The 22,090-nt window shown below is 41.2% G+C and overlaps 1 protein-coding gene across 2 annotated transcripts in view; it reads left to right on the forward strand.

Annotated features, from left to right (window-relative positions):
- Positions 1–22,090, forward strand: part of ETV5 (ETS variant transcription factor 5) — a 62,646-nt gene that overhangs the window by 14,180 nt on the left and 26,376 nt on the right. For both annotated transcript variants that reach the window (XM_007971836.3, XM_007971835.3), the window contains exons 6-7: positions 13,714–13,843; positions 14,784–15,071. In XM_007971836.3, the coding sequence (XP_007970027.2) occupies positions 13,714–13,843; positions 14,784–15,071 (418 nt within the window). The remainder of the gene's footprint in view (positions 1–13,713; positions 13,844–14,783; positions 15,072–22,090) is intronic.

Here is a 22,090-nt window from a genome sequence, read left to right on the forward strand (position 1 = left end):
ATTAGAAGTCAGAAGAACCTCTTGTTTTTTATCTTGACTCTCCTGGAGTCAGCTCTGTACTCACAAGCATGTTACTTGACTGTTAAATGCTTTGGTTTCTCCACATCCCACAAATTCTGAGATGCGACACTTACGCAATTAGAAATATTCATCCCGTACAAAATGTTTTTAATGGAAGAGCCCCATATCTACTAATACTTGAGCCCTACCTCAATCGAAGTTGGTCTCATTCTTTTCTAGTCTCCTTTACTGACCTTTAATTTCTAACGCTTACATTCAAGCCATCTAGGTTTCCATTTTTGGAGTTCTAAAGTAACAGTCCTAAATTGTTAGGCTAAATGAGTCCTTTGAAGAAAAGGAACTGTACAAATCCAAGCTGTTTCAAGAAAAATGCTGAAGTGTAGAAAGAATATGAGCTTAAAGGAAGTAAATCTGAAACTAGTTCATCTGGGTCAAAAAAAATCACTCTACTACCATTGGCATTCAGTTTTCTTCTTTATTTGATAACAGAGGTTTTCTGTTTGGAAATGACTGTCTGTCTGAAAGAGGCATTTTTGTCCTGAGAATAAGATGCAGCTATTCAGTGATAGATAATCGTTCTTACCCACAGGTCACCATCTATGAATTAGGACATTGCTGATTTAGTACTTTACACCCGTGGATGGAAGGCTCTCCTCCCATGCCTGACCACTTCTTTTGGGAGGAGGAGGAGTGACGAAGCATTAATACAAAGAATTTCTTTCCTTGTATTTTAGCCAGAGTTAGAATAGAAACCTTTACAAATCACCCATGTCATTCACTGATAGAAGTGAAGAAAGGACAAGACCAGTATCCCAAAAGCCAGCTCTCCTAGTTGATGACCAAAGGCATGACTTGCCAACTTCTCTACCTTGGCAAACTTGCTAGTGCCCCATAGGTCACCTTTGATGACTCTTTTACTCTGAAGGCCTGCAATAGGCCCATTGCCTTGAGCTCTTCCCTGGGCCTTCTCAGCCTTTGGAGAGTGGGAGCAGCTTTCGGCCTCATGCAGCAGAAAAGGTAGACAATGTTCAGGATGACATTTGCTCTTTCTAGCCAAAACTATCACCCCACCCCATCTTTCCCCCGTCTGTCCTTGAGGACCTGCGTGTCATCTTAGACTGGATCACTTTTCTTCTCTCTGGAAGGAGTACAGAGGTAGGGCAAGTCTTGAGCTCCCCCTGGATTTTGGAGTGCCCCCCACACTTTGGCCGCTCAGCCTGAGTTGTACTGTCCAACCTGTGGGTTACAATTTTATGTTAGACAGTAACCTCCCAAGCTGACTTTCATGGGCAGAATTTAGTTTTTGTCTTCTAACCAATTGTATTTCAGTTGGGGATTTGATTGCCAGATACCCTGTGCTGGTTCTGCTGTCTAGCTGCTACCATTGCTATAAGCGGCCATGGGAAACGGGGGAGGGGAGGGAAGCAATTGTTTGCTGAATGTTGCAATCATTGAGCCAGGCTTAGCGGAAGCAAACCTTTAAACCACCTCCCCTTCCCCAAGGTTATATGAAGCCACTAGATAATATAAACCTTATAGTTCAAATAATAAGATTTTTCACAGCGTGAGAATGCTCCCAACTAAAGCCCTTTTCTGTTAAGTGTAACCTCCTTATCAAGTCATTCCCCCTTCCCACAAAGAAATTAAAATTCCTTTGTAAGTGTAAAATCACCATTTTCATCTTTCCCTGCTTTTACAAAACCCTAACCAGACGGGCTTTGTTCTGGGGTCTACTAGAAGCTACAACCTGTGGGTCCCCTAAGCTGGAGTTGCTGATACGCTGGATTTCTCCGTTGTTGAATCTATCCTGTATCTCATATAGCCCACATTCCAAGGAGCAATAAGGGCATAAAATATCATAACACTGGTCTTACATAAACACTTGACTCTCCAGAACTCTGCAGGATCTTGTCTTCAAGCACCAATTCTATATACAGCCAGCATTTCCCCAGAGAAAGCAATGTTCTACAAGCCCAATACATAATATGTGTCACAACCTAGACCCACGTTGCTATTGTCCGCTCGAGGGCATAGCAGAGGCTTAGGGTTATCTGAGGTAAACAAGCAATGGAGGAGAGACTTACAGAGAATGGCCTCATGGTTTTAACTGCTTCTCGGTACCAGTTCTATCATCTATTTTAAAACCCAGTTTTGAGGCTGGGTGCAGTGGCTCAAGCCTGTAATCCCAACACTTTGAGGGGCTGAGACTAGAGGATCACATGACGCCGGGAGATTGAGACCTGTCTGGGCAACATAGTGAGACCCTGTCTCTTAAAAAAAAAAAAAAAAAAAAAAAAATCAGCTGGATGTGGTGGCAGGCGCCTGTGGTCCCACCTACTCAGGAGGCTGAGGCAAGAAGGTCACTTGAGCCCAGAAGTTTGCAGTGAGCTATGATTGCGCCATTGCTCTCTAGCCTGGGTCACAGAGCAAGACCCTGCCTCTAAAAAAACAAACAAACAAAGATAAAATGAAACCCAGGTGGGGGAAATTTTATCAATAACTCTTAATTCCTGTATTCTGGGAGAAATTCCACTATTTTTGCAGGCAACCTCTTAGAGATGTTTCAGATACCATTGTCTACTAATGCTATTTATACATTTTCAAAGTTGGTTCAGTTCTTTTCTAAGCTCCTTTTCTTCCCTTTAGTTTCTGTTATACTCAAGGCCATTTTCAGAATTCTAGAGTAATCTTCCAGTGTCCTTAATAATTGTGTTTCTACCACCACCCTTAGGAACTGAGAGTGAGCTCTCTGGAGATAGTCTCTATGCTATCTTTCAAGCAAGGTGCCTAGCATTTTTTAACATAGCACTCACCAGCAAAATTCCTCAGCTTGCATTTCAAAAATCTTCCCCAAAAGGTCTTGGCTCTTGAATTTCCAGACACTTGATACAACCTCATCTATTCTCAGGAGCAAGAAAGGTGTCTCCTTCCCTCACTTCCTTTCCCACTGTGGCAAGACCTGGCTTTAATTTCATTGGCTGCTATTTCATCTTGGCATTTCTAGCCATTTTCATGCAAGGCCATCAAAACTTCAGAAACTTGAATCTGGGTCTTAGGTTGGTCTTATTCCTATACCAATGTAACCCTAACCCCATTTTTTGGATCTGTCTTTGCCGTAGTCCATGTCATGATAATACATTCAAAGCCTTTTATTTTTAGCTGATTGTATTACCCCAAGTTTCTAGGTCTAAATCAGGAAGAGTAGAGTGTTTTGTTGTTTTTTTGTTTTGTTTTGTTTTTGTCCACACACCAGTTCCTGAAGCCTCTCTTCTGCTGACTGTAGTTTTTTCCCACAGCATGGGAGAAATCTGATTCCTGAAGCCAAGTGTTCCAGGAACTAGCTTTACCACTCCCTAATTTGGCTCTTGCGTTATTTATTGTACAGAAGATGATAATTGGCCTTATAGGAAGGGATTCTATTCTATAACTGTTCATTGATGAATTCTGCTACCTCATGGTTGATCTGATACCCTGGAGCTCTGAAATATACCACCAGGGTGACAGTCAGTCCTTTGGTTCTTGCTGAGAAATAGGACAAATCGCAGACATACCCCAGAGTCATCAACATCATAACCCCCTTCCACCACCGTGATTAATTGCTAATCTAAAGTCCTGAATACTATACAGCTGTGCCAGTTCTGAAGCTTCTTTGCCTGTACCTGCTAATAGCAAACCCTATCCCAAAGCACAAGCACAAAGCACAAGTCTTACTTTCTTCATGTGGGACTTTGCCCAGGACAAATGCAGCTGTTCTTGCAGAACGAGCCTGCCCTGAAATCTCAGCCCTGGCATGTGGTATGGCCAGCCAGTTGTTGGCTTATCAGGTGTTTGTCATGTCCCCCGTGAGTCGTATGGAGGGCCTTGATTCCACACTAAGGTCCAACTGCCATTCTTGGTTCCTAAGACATAAATGCATAGGGGATTTTCCAAAGCAGTGTACTTACTTTAATACAGTTTAGGTCTTCAGCCCCATATTCCTTTTTATCTAGCCTGGTAAACTAGGCTGAACAGTGGGAGCCCCTAGGCTCAGAGCAGCAAAAGCCTAGGCCACCTATTTCCAGCTTCCTCTCATCCTGATCCCAGCCCTGCTCAGCGTTTAGGGGTAGAAGGGGCTAACCCAGCTGCTTATGAGGGAAGAAAATGAAGGAGAACCATAAGAAAGAGAACTTTAATTCTGCCAACCTTCCAAGGTTGATGATAGCTGCCTTGCACTCTCTTGAAGACCCTGGGGATGAAATCGAATGGATTGTCCAGCTGTTCTGGACAACCTATTGTCCTAAACCTGTTTTACATATAAATTCACAAGGAGTGGAAATTCTCCATTTTTTTCTCAAGAATGGTTGTGGTTGACTTGGGCATATATTTTAATTCCTGTTACATATGCATTAATATGAATATAGAGTTGCTGATAGGTGTTATTTTAATCATTTTGCATTTGTGTAACTGCTGTCTTTCTACCCAAGCAGTTTGGTGGAAGTATTAGCAGCAGGCAGTAGTCACAGTAACAGCAGTGGCTGTTTTTATTTTGCTGTCTCTGGAGTGTTCCCTTGTCCTTTCTAAGTGGGCCAAAGCCAACAAAATGTTTGAGAACCACTGGCGTAGACATTGGTGTGACCAGCGTTTATCCTTGTGTAAGGCTAGATTCCCAGGGGTGTATTATCCTTCCAATTCAGTAATAGGCCAAGGGTGGCTTTCTTTATGTGTCGACGTATGGTTTCGAAGTTCTTAGCATTTCTACTTTTGATATGTTAGTCAACCATAAGATAAAGGATTTTTTTCTCCAGATATCTCAGAGGAAATGGGACGGAATCACTGTTTTATTTATTTATTTTTAAAACGTATTGCTACATTTGCTTCATCTCTGTGTATGTGTAGTTTTTTCTTAACCATTTGAAAGCAAGTTTCACGCATTATAACATTTCACCCCAAATACTCTGGTGTGCATCTCCACAGATTGACATTCTGCTACATAGCCTAAGAAAACCTTTATTCAGTAATATTTAGAATTTCCCAATTGTCTCCAGATATCTTTTTAGCAATGTTGATAATGGTTTTGATCTAGGATTCAGTTTAAAATCACACATTGCATTTATGTTTATGCTCCATTTATCCTCTTTAATATGCAACAGTCTCCCTAGCTTTTTTATTTTCCCTGTAACAGTGACTTTTTTGAAGTCTTGGCCAGTCATTGACTTTTTTACGGTCCATTTTTAAAGAATATATAGAAATGCAGATAGCATCCAGAAATGCTGCCCTTAGGCTTAGAAATCTCCAATGTTGTTGATTCTCTCACTTCTCACATTCATGTGTTTGTGTTGGCCTTAAAACAGTGGTGAAAGAACAGAGTGACACAGATGGAGAGAATTGGGTCAGAGATGGTTTGTGCATGTTTGAGGAGAGGGCTTTTGGGGGACTCATTAAAGAGTTTTTAGCACAGTTTGCTCGATGGTTGATTTTACTATGTGTGGGTGATTTTTCACATATTAAATTCGAGAATTTATCCTTACACAGGTTAGCTGTCTGAGATATTAAAGAAAAACGGCACATTCTTCCATACCTACTCCAGTTCTGCTTTTAGAACTTGTGTCCCCTAACTAAATTTGATAACATTGTCGATTTTTATTTTTGGAAACTGTTGCCAGGCAGGATCAATGTTAAACAAGTTTGAGCATGCCTCTTACTTGGTTTGGAAATCCAGACATCTCCTTTTCCAGATGTTCTTTTTTAAGTGCCAGAACCTGTCCACTTAACCTTATCTCCTTGTGAACCTTCTTGTTTCCCAGAACAGCGTATTATCTACTATTAGAGACGTTCACTAGTGCTGTTAGAGCAATTACAAAGAATATTGAGGTATAATAGGTTTTATGTGTGAAATGAGTTTTTAATCTGCTCAGTCCTAAAATAAATATTTCTGACCCTCTCTAGTAATATAGTAGAACTTAAAAAAAAGGTCTTACCCTATCTACATCTTTTTTCCTGCTAACTAAGTATTTGAGCTTTGTCTCAAAATTCATCAAAAAAGGCAAGAGCTAAGAGTAGACAGCACTATGTTGGAAGCACAAGGTACACTCCCTCTGGTGACTCAAAGCCCTCTGGTCTTTGCCAGTGGAGTCCTCAGACAAGTTAAGGGTAAATCAAGGAAAAAGAGGTCACACTTGCTCTTCCCTGGTGGGTTTTTCGGTTCTGTTTTGCCAGTGTCCTTGTTATATTTCCAGGTCCCTCTTCTTGATCATCTTTTCCTCTGCCTTTCCCTGTGTTCTATTCACTCCCACAACCATAGAATATTAATAGTATGGGCAGGTGTCTCGGACTTCTCTCCCCTCCCACCCCCATTCTTGGACTACACAGTATGTAATTCTTCCTCTAGAGGGAAAGGAGGTGAGATGGCAGTGGTCAGAGAGAGGAGCAGTGACCCAAAAAGCTGGTGGCCAGGAGACTTAGGAGAAGGCCTTCATTTCAGGATGGTGGCTCTGGAACCCTGAGCAGTGTGTGGTCACTACTATTTGTGTATATTCCACATCATATCTGTTCAAGTGTAATGGGAGGTTCTGGAGACCTAGGCCAGCCCCCTGAGCTGCAGCCTCATGGACACACCATTCAGAAGCACGTGTCAGTGCTCTGGTCAACTTCTGTCATGAGACACAACTTTCCATGTGAAGTAAGAGGATCATGGCTATAGCGTGTGACCAAATAAGGTCTTCCTTATTTGGGAAAGATGAGTCTGGCCCAGATGAAGGTAAATGAAACTGAAGAAGGGAGAAGGAAAACCCCAAAACAGAACCTGAAACATGGCAACTGGTGGAAGGCGGTCAAAGCCTGTGTGTGAAGTAGGAGAAATCCGGATGTGCTTAGTCCTTCTCCCCTTGAAACCGCAGGGTAACTAAATGGCAATTTCTTTAACACTCAGCAGCTACATAAATGTTTTATGTATTCACAACAAAGTCTGTGGCAAACTGAAACTTTGATGATTATGAAACACCAAAGAAAGCCTTATTAGACAAGATGGGTTTTGTCTTTAAAAAAAAAAAAAAATCCTTTTGAATGGAACTGTCGCTCATCATAACATCCAACGAAAGTGTTTTCCTACGTCTTGATCCTTGGGCTGTAACAGTGAGGTTTACCGTTAGCAGTGGGCATGGGGTGGCTGCCTTGAACAGTCCACAGGCCTGTACTCGTGGGCAGGAAACAGATTTTGTCAGCAGAGGGAATTATTATTTCTCTTGAATGGACCAGTTTATTTTTTCTATTTTAAAACAACTGAGTTGTTTCTTTGGAAGACTGTTTCTAGACCATCACAGAAGAAAGATTTTCTAAAATTTGATAAATCTTAGTATTAACTCTGTGGTGCTATGTGATGAGGACCAGGCTGCTTTTTTTAAAAGTAGAAATGTAATCAAAGTAACATACAGAAATCACAAGAGTACAGCTGCATGATGTATTCTCACAAACAGTGTAAGCATTTAGATCAGAAAATGGAACTTACCAGACTATAAGAAGACTCCTGTGCCCCCTTAACAGGCACCACCCCATTGAGAGTAACCTCCCTCCTGACTTTCAAACACCATAGATTAGTTTTGTCTTTTTTTGAACTTTATATAAATGGACTTACATGGCAGGTACCCTTTTGTGCCTGACTTCTTTTAGCTCAGCATATTTGTGAGATTCATCCATGTTGTTAAGCATAATTGCAATTTCTTCATTCTCCCTTCTGTTTAATGCTGAGATTTTGTTGGGGGTTACACTGAACTTATAGATAAATTTGGGAAGAAATGGTATCTTTATAATGTGAAGCATTCCAGTCCACCAGCATGATCTATCCTTCCCATTTATTGAGAGTTCTTTAATTTTCCTTAGTGTTTTGTGGATTTCAGTGTAGGTATCTTTTTTCTTTGTTTTTTCTTGAGATGGGGTCTCACTCTGTTGCCCAGTCTGGAGTGCAGTGGCATGATCACAGCTCACAGTAGCCTCAGCCTCGCGGCCTCAGGTGACCCTTCCACCTCACCCTCCCTCATAGCTGGGACCACAGGTACACACTACAGTCCCGGCTGATTTTTTTTTTTTTTTTTCTGTATTTTTTTGTGGAGACGGGATTTTGTTAATGTTGCCCAGGCTGGGCTCAAATTCCTGGGCTCAAGCGATCTGCCCTGCCTTAGCCTCCCAAAGTGCTGGGATTACAGGCATGAGCCACCATGCCTGGCCCAGTGTAGACATCTTATATATCTTTTATTAGACATTTTCCTAGATATTTGATGATTTTGTTGATATTGTGTATGCTTTTAATTTCACATTGTTTTAGTTACTGTATATTGAAAGTTTTTTTAACATGTTGACCTCATAGCCAATGACTTTGCTTACTGATTCTTATACTTTGTGGTCATTTTTGTATTTTCTATGTACTCAACCAGGCCACCTGTTAATAATGACAGATTTCTTTCCTTCTTTCTAATTTGCCTTGTGTTTATTATTCTTGCCTTATTGCACTGGCTAGGACCAGGCTTGGATTTTGATCCCTGTATCAGACAGAAAAATCTAAGGAGTTCCCCAGTCTAATAAGAAAAACAACTATGAAGTTGATTGACTTGTGAGCGTCACATCTAAATTTAAAATGGTGTTACGGTTGTCTGCAAGGCAATACATATACTTGATTGTGCATACCCACAGATATGGACTTAATTACATCTTATCAGCTAGCTGCCCTTCTTTTTCCTACCCCTGACGAGCTAAGACTGTCATACATATATTTGCGCATAGATCCTTAGCAGAGTTCTTATAGTCAAATCGGGGTCCAGACAGCTCACTCAAGGTCTTCCTGCCTCAGTGGTGGTAGTAGGACAATTGTCCAGAAGCAGTTTCAGGGCGGGGCAGGGCTTCTGGGGAGAGAGACGGCATCCATGGCTGCAGTGCAGAGTCTGGGTAGTAGTGACTGGCTCTAGAAGACACCAGGTCTTCTGAAGTGCTGGCAGCTGTCTGAATGAGCAGAAGGTTTTGATCAGCTTAACTACAGAAGGGAGAGTGAGACCTTTTAGATGGAATGCTAGAATGGGAGGCAAGGATTACAAAAAGTGAAGGCTGCCAGGCGCGGTGGCTCACACCTATAATCCCAGCACTTTGAGAGGCCGAGGCAGGCGGATCACCAGAGGTCAGGAGTTCAAGACTAGCCTGACCAACATGGTGAAACCCCCGTCTCTACTAAAAATACAAAAAATTAGCCAGTTGTGGTGGTGCACGCCTGGAATCCCAGCTACTCGAGAGGCTGAGGCAAGAAAATCACTTGAACCCGGGAGGCGGAGGTGGCAGTGAGCCGAGATTGCGCCATTGCACTCCAGTCTGGGCAACAAGGGTGAAACTCCGTCTCAAAAAAAAAAAAAAAAGAAGGCTACTGGAGTCGGGGATGTGATTGCCTGTGACAACGGAGGTGAAAGATCCTGGTTAATTTTGGTATCTTAGAGCCAGACAAAGGCGTAAGTCCTTGAGTGGATTTAGGGGTATGAGGTGTGGCTCGCACTGGGGAGTGTAGGGTAAACATGAGGATACAGCCCTGAGAGCTGGAAAAAAGTATCCTTCTGTTTTCTTCTCCTGTACTGTCTTCCTTCTCTCTTTCCCTTTTTCTTTTATTCCCTCTTTGATTGGTCTTGTTTCTCTCAGATTCCTTCTGGGAGCCAATAGAATGAAAAGACTAAGAACGGCATAGGTAGGAATCCTGGCCACTGACCAGCTGTGAAACCGTGGCAAGTGACTTTGAGCCTTGTTTTCATGTTTGTAAAATGAAGACAGTGGAAGCATTAATAGCCTTCTCATTAAATTGGGAAGATGTAATGAAATTAGGTGTATAAGGGCAACTAGGCATAAAGGAAATGGTAAGGGGTCTGGCTGGCTGCTTCTTTCTTGATCGCCCTTCTCTGTTCTTTCCCAGAGGTGTTAGTTCTTCTCAACTATTTTCCCTTTGTTCTAGAGCATTTTCTCTTAACCAGGTGTAAGTGGTATTTTTGTTTAGTTGAAAAAAAAGGCTTATGCCTTCTATTTTGAATGTACAAAGTGAGCGAGCGGAATATCTAGCATTTCTGTCAGTGTGGTAGAAGATGACTACAGTGACGGTGCAGGGGCCCTTGCCTTTTCTCCCCTCGAATAGCAGCAGCCTAAGACCTTTAGTTCCTTTGGGCCTCAGGATCCTTATCTATAAATGTAAGGACTTGAATTCAGCATACTGAGGCCCTAATCTATCTCTAATTGCATCGTTGAGAAGATGCTAAAAGTCAGATGCCTTACTAAATTTTGCAGGCCATAAGCAAAGGACCATGTCTGTTTTGCTTAGCATCATACACCCCTGACATCCAGAATACCTGGCCCATCGAACATACTCTGTGAATGAATGAATGAATGAATGAATGATGAAGGAAAGAAAGATCTTCATGACAAAGAGGGTAGTCCCCATTCAGCAAGAATTATTGTCAGAACACCCCTGACTTTGTGGGCCCTCTTCTACAATTCTGAATTTAAACTCAAAGTTTCTAATTGCAGAAGATGTTCATTAGCTCAAATGTCAACTCTTTTTTTTTTTTTAGCATTTCTTTTCAGACTTCCTCAAGAGTTCATGATCCCTTTTCAATTCCAATTTGTTGCCATCCTTTATAGTCCTGGGTCTCTGTCATCATCTAGTAAGTCAGCTGTGCAAAGGTAAATACTATTTTTGAAAGCACAGGGTATAATTACACAACATCATAGCACCATCTGCAAGGTGCTGTGCCCTTTTCTTTATTTCTCAAGGCAGCATCGCATACCTCATTTTACAAATGGAGAAACAGACTGAAAGCAAGGAGCATTCCTTGGGCTTCTGAGTTCCTGCTTTAAATACACCACTATCTCTGACTAACACATGCCAGAATTAGGCTCCTTCACACATCCTCTAGTCCTACAGACCTTTAAGGAGCTGAGCCTTGTTCCTCACCACTCATAGGGCCCCTCGTGGCTTTCCTGTCAGTGTAGATCTGTGAAACTTTTTCCGTTCTCGTTCCTGCCGTGTTTTATCCTGGGTAGGGAAAGTATGTATAACTAACATTGTACCCAGCCTTGTAGGGTAGATGTGGTCCCTGCCTTCAAGGGTAAGAACAAATTGGAAATACAATCCATTTGTTCACGCAAATACTTTTTGAACTCCCCCTTTGTATAAAGAGTATACTATTCCACATACAAGACATTTTGGGGTAGAAGGTACTATATAATTTAGAGCCAAAATGATGTGGTACACACTAAGTACTGTCTAGATTTGAAGAAATCAAGACATCAGAATTCGCTGGCAATTTAGATCCTTTTAGATATGTGCAGTTCCCAAAACAAATACAAAATGTTTCTTTCTGGGCAACTTTGGCTTACCCTCTGGTGTTAGACTTGTCAGCAGAATTGGTAACTGTTATAATAATATTGTGACAATGTCAAGACACTTCTAAAACCTGAAATCAGACCATTGAATAATACACTAATTGTTTTCTTTCCAAACAATTAGGTAAAGTGATTGCAAATGACTGTCTTTAGATAAAGCAAGAAAGGTAGACCTTTCAAGGACATGTAGCTTTTGTTTAAATTGGGTCATCATTACCTTTCCTCATTATTTTGCCAAAACTTTTATAGCAGAAGACTGGTGAGAGGAAAGGCAGTGACCAAGGGGCAGTGCTGAGAACTGCCAGACTATCTGCTGCGTTGGAGAAAGGGATTTCTGTGTCAAATTCTCATTTACTACCAACATTCAAACAAGCTTCACTATTTTCTGTGTCTGAATATTTGAAACAATTGATAACAATTGAGTGTTGGCTGCCATGATGTCACCATCAAAAAATCACGAGAGAAACTCTAATGACTTCTAAATACAATCTGCTAGTTCTCAGCTTATTTTATGTATTCAGGAAAAGCAGTTGGCATTATGTAAGAAAGGAATTATGAAAACCTGTCCTTTCAAGTCAGTCACTGGCAGGGCTTTGCAGCAACATTGCTTTATAACCTTGTCATCTGTGATAGAGTCATCTGTCTCGTACTCACTCCTGAGTTCAGAATTTGGGATTATAGAGGCACCTGAGAGGCCAGTTGGCTGGTAGATTGTTCGGTCTTATCAGATATTAATAGAAAAGAGATGATTGTTTAGGCTGGGCGCGGTGGCTCACGCCTGTAATCCTAGCACTTTGGGAGGCCGAGGTGGGCGGATCAGGAGGTCAGTAGTTCGAGACCAGCCTGGCCAACATGGTGAAACCCTGTCTCTACTAAAAATACAAAAATTAGCTGGGCGTGGTGGCGGGCGCCTGTAATCCCAGCTACTCAGCAGCCTGAGGCAGGAGAATCATTTGAACCCAGGAGGCAGATATTGCGGTGATCGCACCATTGCACTCCAGCCTAAGCAACAGAGTGAGACTCCCTCTCAGAAAAAAAAAGAGAGAGAGAAGTGATGATTTGTTTAGCTAGTTCTACCGAGTATAATTACTAAGAATTAACCTAACTCCTAAAGATGTTTCAGGTTTAAACATTGAGTCAAACTGAAAATGTTATTGGGTCACGAGACCACTGACTGTAGTCAGCTATTTAATGAGACCTTTGATACAGTGGCCAGTGGCCAGCACAGAAGCTTAACTTGCTCTCCTTCCCCACCTTCCAAGGTAGCTAGACAAGGAGTAACTGTTCTAACTCAACTAGAAGGCAGCCCTTATAGCGTGAAATGCATCTTTCCAGTTTGGTTAAAATGCTGTCTCTGCAACAATTTAGCTCCTAGAGAAGACAGAAAAGGCAAACTCGGTTTTTTGTTCTTTGGGTTTTTTTTGTGTTTGTTTTTGGTTTTTTTTGGCCACTACATGTAAATCACCTTGATTTGAAAAATTCTTGTTACTCTGCCCTCTCAGGATCCTACGTGGAATATGTAGTTGGCTTCCAAACCAAAAGCAGTAGCTCCATGCATTTATTCCATGAATTCAGGAACATTCACTGTACCATCTATGAAAGGACTGGTTATACAAACCCACCTTTGCTGGTCAGTCACTGAGACAGGCCTGGAGCAGATGTAAGCACAAAGGTAGCCAGGCTTTCTGCTTTCTGTATTCATTAGCCTTTTCTAGGTAGTGGATTGGTCTGTTGTTTTATTCCTTTGCTTTTAAAATTTTTGGAATGCCTCTAAAGTTGAATATTTCTTGCTGAGAGCTGATATTTAAAGTTACTTGAGGAAGGACTTTTTAAAAATTCTATATTTAATTTGTAAATATGCATCTGAATAAGAAATGTATTTGCCACAGCAATTTTAAGCCTTTGATAAGCTTAAATGTGTTGGTAATGTCTACCAACACATTTTTGGTCGTTTCGTCCTTTTTGGAAACAAAATTCTTCATGTCTGCAGCCACTTGCATTTTTGGTGGAGACCCATTACCTGCAAGGTTTTTAACGGTTTTGCAGCTTCTGGAAACCAAGACCCATGACCAAAGAAATTTGGGAAAACAGACTTGGCTAATTAAAAGTGTCAGATGATGACTTCTGACTTTGAAGCATTTAATTGGCTTTAGATGGGAGGTTGTGTGTTTAATCGTTTTGCTTTTTCTGACATGTGACTTGACATGAGTTCCAAGAACAATCAGCTAGTTAGAAGGTTTGCAGAAGGAAGCATTGTGTTCCCTGTTAATCAGCTGTTCTCTCTCTATTCCCCCCCAATCCCTCTTCTGATTTCAGTGGTGCTTCATGCCCCACCTCCAACCAAGATCAAACGGGAGCTGCACAGCCCCTCCTCTGAGCTGTCGTCTTGTAGCCATGAGCAGGCTCTTGGTGCTAACTATGGAGAAAAGTGCCTCTACAACTATTGGTAAGTGGGCAAGTGGAGTCAAAGAAAGGCTGCCCAGAAAGGCTCTGGAAGTAGCCATCAACCTGAATGTTCCTTCCCAGTGTTACTTACCCAGCAGACCCTGGGGTAGAACACATCCTCCTTTCATGGCAGTGTCATCCTCCAGGTGTAGCATAGTCCCCTTGGGATCATTGTACTGCACACGAAAGAAAACCGTTAAAGCCTTGTGGCTCCGCAGGGCACTAAGTTCATAGGGTACCCAGTCCTTCTAGGGAAAGAGTCTCAATCCTGGGATATTTGATCTGTGGCTTTGAGGCAGGTAATATATACTTCTTCATGTCTATCATATGTTAATGTGAACTTTAAGCACCAAAGAAGTAATCTCCAAATCAGAATATATGAAAAAGTCTTGAAGCTTGTGCCCTTTACTTAAGAATATCCAGGCCCCAGGAATGAAGCTTTAATTTTAAATCATTCTTTGCTCTAGAAGATAAACATAGATTTGCCTGAAAGGGGGAGGAGAAGAGTTGTTAATTCAAATGATGTCACAGCACAGACGTACCTTCAACACAGATTCTGACTAATTCCTGGGAACCCTGGAATAGTTAGGAGAGGGGACCAGAGAACACCTGGCAAAGCGTAAATTCTCCCCTCACCCACCCACCCTACACAGGCATACACGGAGAATTCTTTTAGAAGGAGGGAGAAAGGAAACCGGAAGCAGAGGCTAAAATTATCCTTGAGAAAAATCACTAGAAGTGTTAAACAAGTCCCTGTGACGCAGTGTGTTTGTCACTTTTCGGAGGTACAAATATCCCCTCAGGGCTACGAGCGATTTAACTATGTTAATGCTGTTATTTCCTGGCAACAATGGGCTGCAAACTAGCTTTCTGCTGGACCTGGTAACCATGCTAATGGCTTCATTTCAGCTTAATGGTTCCTTCTCTTTTTCTGTTTACAGTGCCTATGATAGGAAGCCTCCCTCTGGGTTCAAGCCATTAACCCCTCCTACAACCCCCCTCTCACCCACCCATCAGAATCCCCTATTTCCCCCACCTCAGGCAACTCTGCCCACCTCAGCGCACGCCCCTGCAGCTGGCCCTGTTCAAGGTGTGGGCCCCGCCCCCGCCCCCCATTCGCTTCCAGAGCCTGGACCACAGCAGCAAACATTTGCGGTCCCCCGACCACCACATCAACCCCTGCAGATGCCAAAGATGATGCCTGAAAACCAGTATCCATCAGAACAGAGGTGGGTGTTGATCTGGCCTTCTTCCTTACCTGCCTCCCTCATCCCTGTCCTTTCTTAGTGGGAGAAGGGAAGCAGTTTTTCTTGTTTACTAGGTTCCTAAAAAGTTGTGATTGCACTGAGGCAGCTTGTGAGGCAAGACTAATAGCAATATGAATATGACTGTTTATATACTACCCTGTTCCCAAGGTACACCAGATGGTTGATGGACTACGATATCCTCATGAAGTGGGTAAGGGAGAGGTAACTGGTATTCTCCCTTCTCACAGAACTAGAGGAAGAATGACTTGCCAGGATAGTCTTGTCCCTCACTGAGGGCAGGTTCCTGACTCCTCATTGGATGCTGCCTACTATTAATAGAATCGAACTTTGGTTATTAACATTTCACTTACATATAAGGGACGATTGCTGAGTTATACAAGGTAGTATTACTCATCTGACTTTAACATGTTTTAACAGTAGGAGATTAGCTGAGGACCTTGTTTATACATCTGCTTTTGAGATAGAAATCTCCTGGTTACACTGCAGGTGGTTTTTATATTTCTACAGACATTGAGGCATCAGGAGTAACTTGTCCAGAGTCATTCATTTATCAAAAAAGTGTGTAAAGGGAACCTTCTCTGTGCACTCCAAACCTGACCTCTTAAAGTCCCAGCCTTCTAAGTTTATTATCTGTGGCATTCTAGAATCTCTGATGCTTGTGGCCTTCTTTTATAGAAGATGTGCTGGGGGCCTTTTTTTATTTCAAGTTTCTTTGGGATAAGGAGATAACCATGGTGGGTAGTTGTCAACAATATTACCAAAGGATGCAAGATGGTGTGGGGGGGCGGCAATGGGGCAGGAGTAGGGAAAATACATGAGTGTACCTTTCCCAGGCCTGGTCCATTCCAGATGCCTGCCAGTATTTACTTGGAGATCACTTTATTTCTAGATGAAATGCAGGGAAAAAAATACGGTCCCTTTGTCTGGTTCTGATCCACTTCCCATTTTGCTCTGAAAGTCACCATTAAGAACAGCAGAATATGGCTAGTTGCTGTTTGTTCCTTGGTTAGGCCAAGGGACATGAACACTCGTGTTATACACAGGGCTCAAGGGGTGAGCACTGATGGAGTTGGTGGGGGGCTGGCTCAGGAGTGGGCCTCTGTTGCCACCCGGGGCTCATCTGGAATACACAGCTGCCTCTGAGCTTTTGGCAGTTGTTACCTTGTACTAACAACCTGTACTTATGCAGGAGAGTTTGGATACTTGGTTTTTTGTGTAAAAATTGTAGATTTTTTTTTCAAGTTGGCAACTAATTCAAATTAAAAACAACATCACTCTGCAGACTAAACAAAACTTCTCTGGGCAAAATCACCCCGCAGGCCTGCCAATTTGTGAACTCTGGCCTAGATATCATTTTTATTTCAATGGTTTTTTGGTGTTTTTAAACAACATCTTGCTCATTTTCTGCAAGGGTTATGGGGAAACTGGGGAGGAGGGGTGGGGTCGGGTATATATTCAGTATTTAAAATTCTTAGCAAACTTCTATTTGTTGTACCATGAAGTATAAAAGAAAATTCCTTTATCTAATATTTCCCCCTCAATCCTTGTTCTTTATCCGAGGGGCTTATGTAACATACTGTATTAACAGTTAACTGAGTTGGGAGACAAGTATCCTAGTTCTCCTGGAGAATTTGGAGACGGTAGCCCCAGTCTCAGCTGTGAAATAAGCCTGTCTCCAGTCCACCCAGCCTCCTGAGAAGGAAGGAGGTTTGGATTCCTGGGATTGATGAGTTATTTGCCCTTGGGTGTTGAAAGGAAGAGAGGAGGGAACCAGAATGCAGATATTTCTTTTTGGGGTGATTCCTCCTTGAAGTCTGCCTGTGCATTTTGGACTGACTTCTTCTTATACTCTGCCTTTAGAACTGATGGGTCTAAAATTCAAAGTTCTCACACACACTATCCTGGAGATAATTGAGGTAAAGGGGGAGGTATTCTGTAGGCTACCAAATCAATTAAAAACAACACTGGGCACTTGGGTTTCTACATAAGAGTGCTGTCCTCTCAAAGTTGAAAGTGCTCAGGAGTCCCCATGGGAGTATGGAGGGGGTATTTTCAATGCAGATTCCTTGTTAACATTCAGAGGTAGAGTCGGTGGGCCTGGGGTGGGGCTTGGATATAGTCTTGTCACACTTTGAGAAATTGTGATGCAGCTCTCTCTACCCTCATCCTTATTCCACCCCACCTTTATTTAAAGCATATATTACCAAATTTTGTTTCTACTGCCTTTGTCTACTAATATGGTCATCCACGTGATATCTGTGTGACATAAAGCGCATCAAAAACATGACTGATTTTGCTTTTAGATACTGGATAGTACACAGAAAATGAGACAGACTAAAATCCCTGGTTTGATTTTTGTAAAAGTAATAGAAATTACAGTCATGGATAATATCAAGCTTAATAATCATACATTTAATAACTTTTATGCCTGCTGAAAAGTGGGACAGATTACTTTTATTGGTGACTAGGTTGTCTCTTGGCTTAGAACTTAAAATTAGAGGGACTATTACTTCAAAACGAAATCCCTAATACAAATACATGGTATTTTGCATGATAGAAGTAAATAGAGTCTCATTTGAAACTTTTAACAGCCCTGTGACACAGGCAGAGTAAAAAAAAAAACCATTTTGCAGATTAGAAATCAGGCCTCAGCACAGTTAAGGGACTTTCTAAAGCTCACATAGCCAAATACAGGGTCCTACATTCAGCAACCAAAAACTTTTATGACGTATAATTATGCCATTTGTTTCAGTTATGATTTTATTTGGGCTGCTGACATCCACTAATGTCTACTATAAAAACTGCGTAATTGACCTTGATAAATTTGTTTTGACCTTGAACATGATCTCTTTTTTTTATTATACTTTAAGTTCTATCTTATCTCTTCAACTACAAAATCTTAATAAATTCCTATATCATTTAATCCAAACCCATGTGCTTAACATGTGTCTTTTTTGTTTCGCTGGGTGTGCCGTATCTGTTCAGTTGAATAGAGTAAGCTCTTTGAGGATAAAAAAATGTGATTTAGGCTCCCTTCTTTAGGCCATATTTAGCCCTGTATCTTATTTGTCCTCCATATGTTTATTGATAGCGATGGAAATTTGCTAAATTGTGCCGTAAATAACTAAAATGTAATCTAGTCAAAAGTACATCCTTGCCGCACATGGTGGCACACACCTGTAATCTCAGTTACTCGAGAGGCTGAGGCGGGAGGATCACTTGACCCCGGGAGTCCTGGGCTCTGTAGTACACTATGCCGATCTATCAGGTGTCCACACTAAGTTTAGCAACAATATGGTGACCTCCTGGGAGTGGAGACCACCAAGTTGCCTAAGCAGAGGTGAACTGGCCCAGGGGTCAGAAACAGAGCAGGTCAAAACTCCCATGATCTCACTGTGCCACTGCTCTCCAGCCTGGGCAACATAGTGAGACTCCCATCTCTAAGAAAATAATGAAGAAAGAAAAAAGTACATTCTTAATGTTTTATATAGTCTTAGCATATAATTCTTCACAATTCAATTTATTTTTAGAAGATAAATACTGTGTTTGAAAGCCATGATTTATACTGGTGATTTCCTCCCCGCAAGGAGAGGGGAAAAGATATGTAATTTGACATGTTCAGACATGTTCCACTTATCCTGAAAGACTAGCTGCTCCTGGAAGAGGAGAAATATTTTTTCCTTCAGCCTTCCCAATCTTGAGAGTTTTCTCATTGTATTATTTATGATGTTTACATGTGCTGGGTGGAAAAATATTCCTATGTTACGCCTGTAGTACTGGCCGCATATATTTTTGGCTTTTATTAAACTGTATCTCATTATATCTTGTGTTGAGGAAAGCCCTACAATTCAACTGAAGAAGCTCCACTAAGAAAAATGTATCTCTAAGAATTTTGGAACACATTGCTTTGTCATTTACTTGACATCAACAAAAGAGGTTAAAACCCAAGAAGCAGCAACATTTAAGAAAATGCTCTTGTAGTAGAAGAATCCTCTGCTTCTGGATAGCCCCTAAGGGCATCAGTATTGTGGTAGGCTAGCACGCTGTACATTGACAGAACATAATGTGCCATGCTGGAGTCATCAGGAAAAGGTCAACTGGGTAGTGTCTTCTGAAGGGGGAAACGGCCTAAGCTGTTTGAGAATGTCAAGAACGTCTCCCTCAGTGGTTATTATTGAGGATTCAAAGCTTAAAGGGATGGGCTAAGTTTTCTGGAATTTTGATTTAACAAAAACTACCAATTCCTTAAGGATGCTAGATAAATTAAGAGATTTAATATACTTGTTTTTCCTTGTTTTTTCTTCCTCTCTTAAAGTTCATTACCCTTAAAGTAAATTGCTATTCATTTTTGTCCTTCAGATTTTGTAGTACAATAATTTTTAGAGAGGAATGAACTTAACTGTGAGTCACATTTGTAGCCTGGCCTGGAATAAAGTGAATGTGTCTGATGCATCTCTTCTCCAAGCGCCTGTTAATAACATGTTGTGTATGCAGCACAAATTCACTTTGGGATCTGAAACTGAGTTTCGTGGATGCTTAATGGAACCTTCTTTGACAGACTGAATAATGTTCTTGCAATGGTTAGAGTGCAGAGGTTTTCTTAGTTCTGAGTCTTAAGAGGGTTTGTTTTTAGCATTTCATGTTTACAGTAGGCTTCTTATTACCTTTTAACAAGCTAAAGGACACTTCCTTTTATCCCCAGTTTACTGAAAGTTTTTAACATGAATAGAGGTTGAAATTCATTAAACATTTTTACTGCCCCTATTGGGATGATCAAATAATTTTCTCCTTTAATTTCTTAATATGGTGAGTTACATTGATTTATATGAAACCAACCTTGCATTCTTGTGACAAAGTTAACTTGGTTTTTTTTTTTTTTTTTTTTTTTTTTGGAGACAGAGTCTTACTCTGTCGCCAAGGGCCAAGGCTGGAGTGCAGTGGCCATCTGGGCTCACTGCAGCCTCCACTTCCCAGGTTCAAACAATTCTCCTGCCTTAGCCTTCCTAGTAGCCGGGATTATAGGCGGGTGCCACCATGCCCAGCTAATTTTTGTATTTTTTAGTAGAGACAGCGTTTCGCCTTGTTGGCCAGGCTGCTCTCAAACTCCTGACCTCAGGTGATCCACCCACCCCATCCTCCCAAAGTGCTGGGATTACAGGCATGAGCCACCACACGTGGCCCTTGAATTTGGGTTTTCTGATATAAATATGTAAGACTTCCACATCTGTCTTCATGATTGAGAAAGTACACAATTTTTCTTTCTTATATTGTCCTTGCTAGGTTTTAGCATTGAGGTTATATTCATCAAATGAGTAGAGGGTGTCTTCCCTTTTCTGTATTTTAGAATATCTCATGGGAAATTGGAAGTCTTTATTCCTTGAACTTTTTGAAGAATTTACTGGTAACACCATATGGGCCTCACATTTTGTTTGTAGGAAGATTTTTAATTACTGGCTCAGTGTCTTCACATTTTACAGTTTTGCCCTGGATTTCTATTTAGTTGAATAAATAAATAAATTTTTCTAAGTTGTCCATTTTGTGTGAGTTTTAAAATTAATTGACATAAAGTTATTCATGGTGCCCTTTCTAAAAATCTCTATAGCATCTGTAGTTGTCTTTTTCATTTTTGATATTATTTATATAGACCTTTTTTTTTTCTTAGTCTTGGCAGACAATATATTGCCTTTTCAACAAATCTGCTTTTGGCCTTACTTATTCTCTCTCGGGTGTTTTCTGTTTCATTGATTTCTGCTCTCACTAAAATACTTTATTCTTTGTTTTCTTTGGGTTTATTCTGTTTTTCCAACTTCTTTTGTTGTGTGATTAGCTCACTAATTTTTAGTCCTTTTTCTTTATAATATATAAGCACAAAACCATATAAAATTTCTGTTAAGGCTGGGGTGACTGTACATGGAAGTTTGCCAAGTCACTTATGGTCTGTCTATGCCTTGTCTAGAAGTGATTGCTAATAGCTGCTTCTTGTACTCTCCAAAGGATCCTGGTTTGGACAATCAGTTATTTGATCTCCCTATCCAAGTTCTGCTTTAGATACATTGCACAAGTTCTGATTTGCAGTATTTAAAAAATTCAGCTCCAAGTATTTTCTATTATTTCTTTCAACCTTGGAGTTCTTTATAGATATGTTTCTTAATTTCTAAACATATGGGATTTTTCTGGCTGCCTGGACTATATGATTTTTATTTAAATCTCCTCCAGAGAGTATTTTAAAATGATTGTAGAAATACTGTAGACCAGTGGTTCTGGAGTGGGACAGACTGACACATCTGCGGCTGAATTGCTGCTCTGCTATTGTGTGACCTTAGGCAGGCACTCACCTTCTCCAAACTTTGGTTTCTTCATCTGAAAATAGGATAATAGACACCACATAGAAGCATTGGGTGGATTAAATAAAATCACGCTTGGATAGAGAAGGTGTTCAGTAAATGTTAGCTTCTATGACAATTCTACTTTTTAAATAAAATCACTTTTATTTTACACAAACTATACTAAAGGACGCTTCCTTAAATGAAGTAGATACCGCAAACTGAGAAACTTCATTGTTCAACGTTAAGTTTTTAAAATGTAATGTTCCCTTTATCCCTAATCTTTCATCATCACACTAATATTTTTTGTTTTGTTTTGAGATGGAGTCTCACTCCGTCTCACAGGCTGGAGTGCAGTGATGGGATCTTGGCTTACTAAAACCTCCCCATCCCGGGTTCAAACGATTCTCCTGCCTTAGCCTCCCTAGTAGCTGGGATTACAGGAGCACACCACCACGCCAGGCTAATTTTTGTATTTTTAGTAGAGGCGGGGTGTCACCATGTTGGCCAGGCTGGTCTCGAACTCCTGACCTCAGGTGATCTGCCTGCCTTGGCCTCCCAAAGTGCTGGGATTACAGGTGTGAACCACCACGCCCGGCCAAAGTTATTAATGTTATATCTACAACTAATGCTTTCACTATCTGATATCCTGGGGAC

This window comes from Chlorocebus sabaeus, chromosome 15, assembly GCF_047675955.1.
Source record: "Chlorocebus sabaeus isolate Y175 chromosome 15, mChlSab1.0.hap1, whole genome shotgun sequence".
In the NCBI taxonomy this organism is placed as follows: Eukaryota; Metazoa; Chordata; class Mammalia; order Primates; family Cercopithecidae; genus Chlorocebus; species Chlorocebus sabaeus.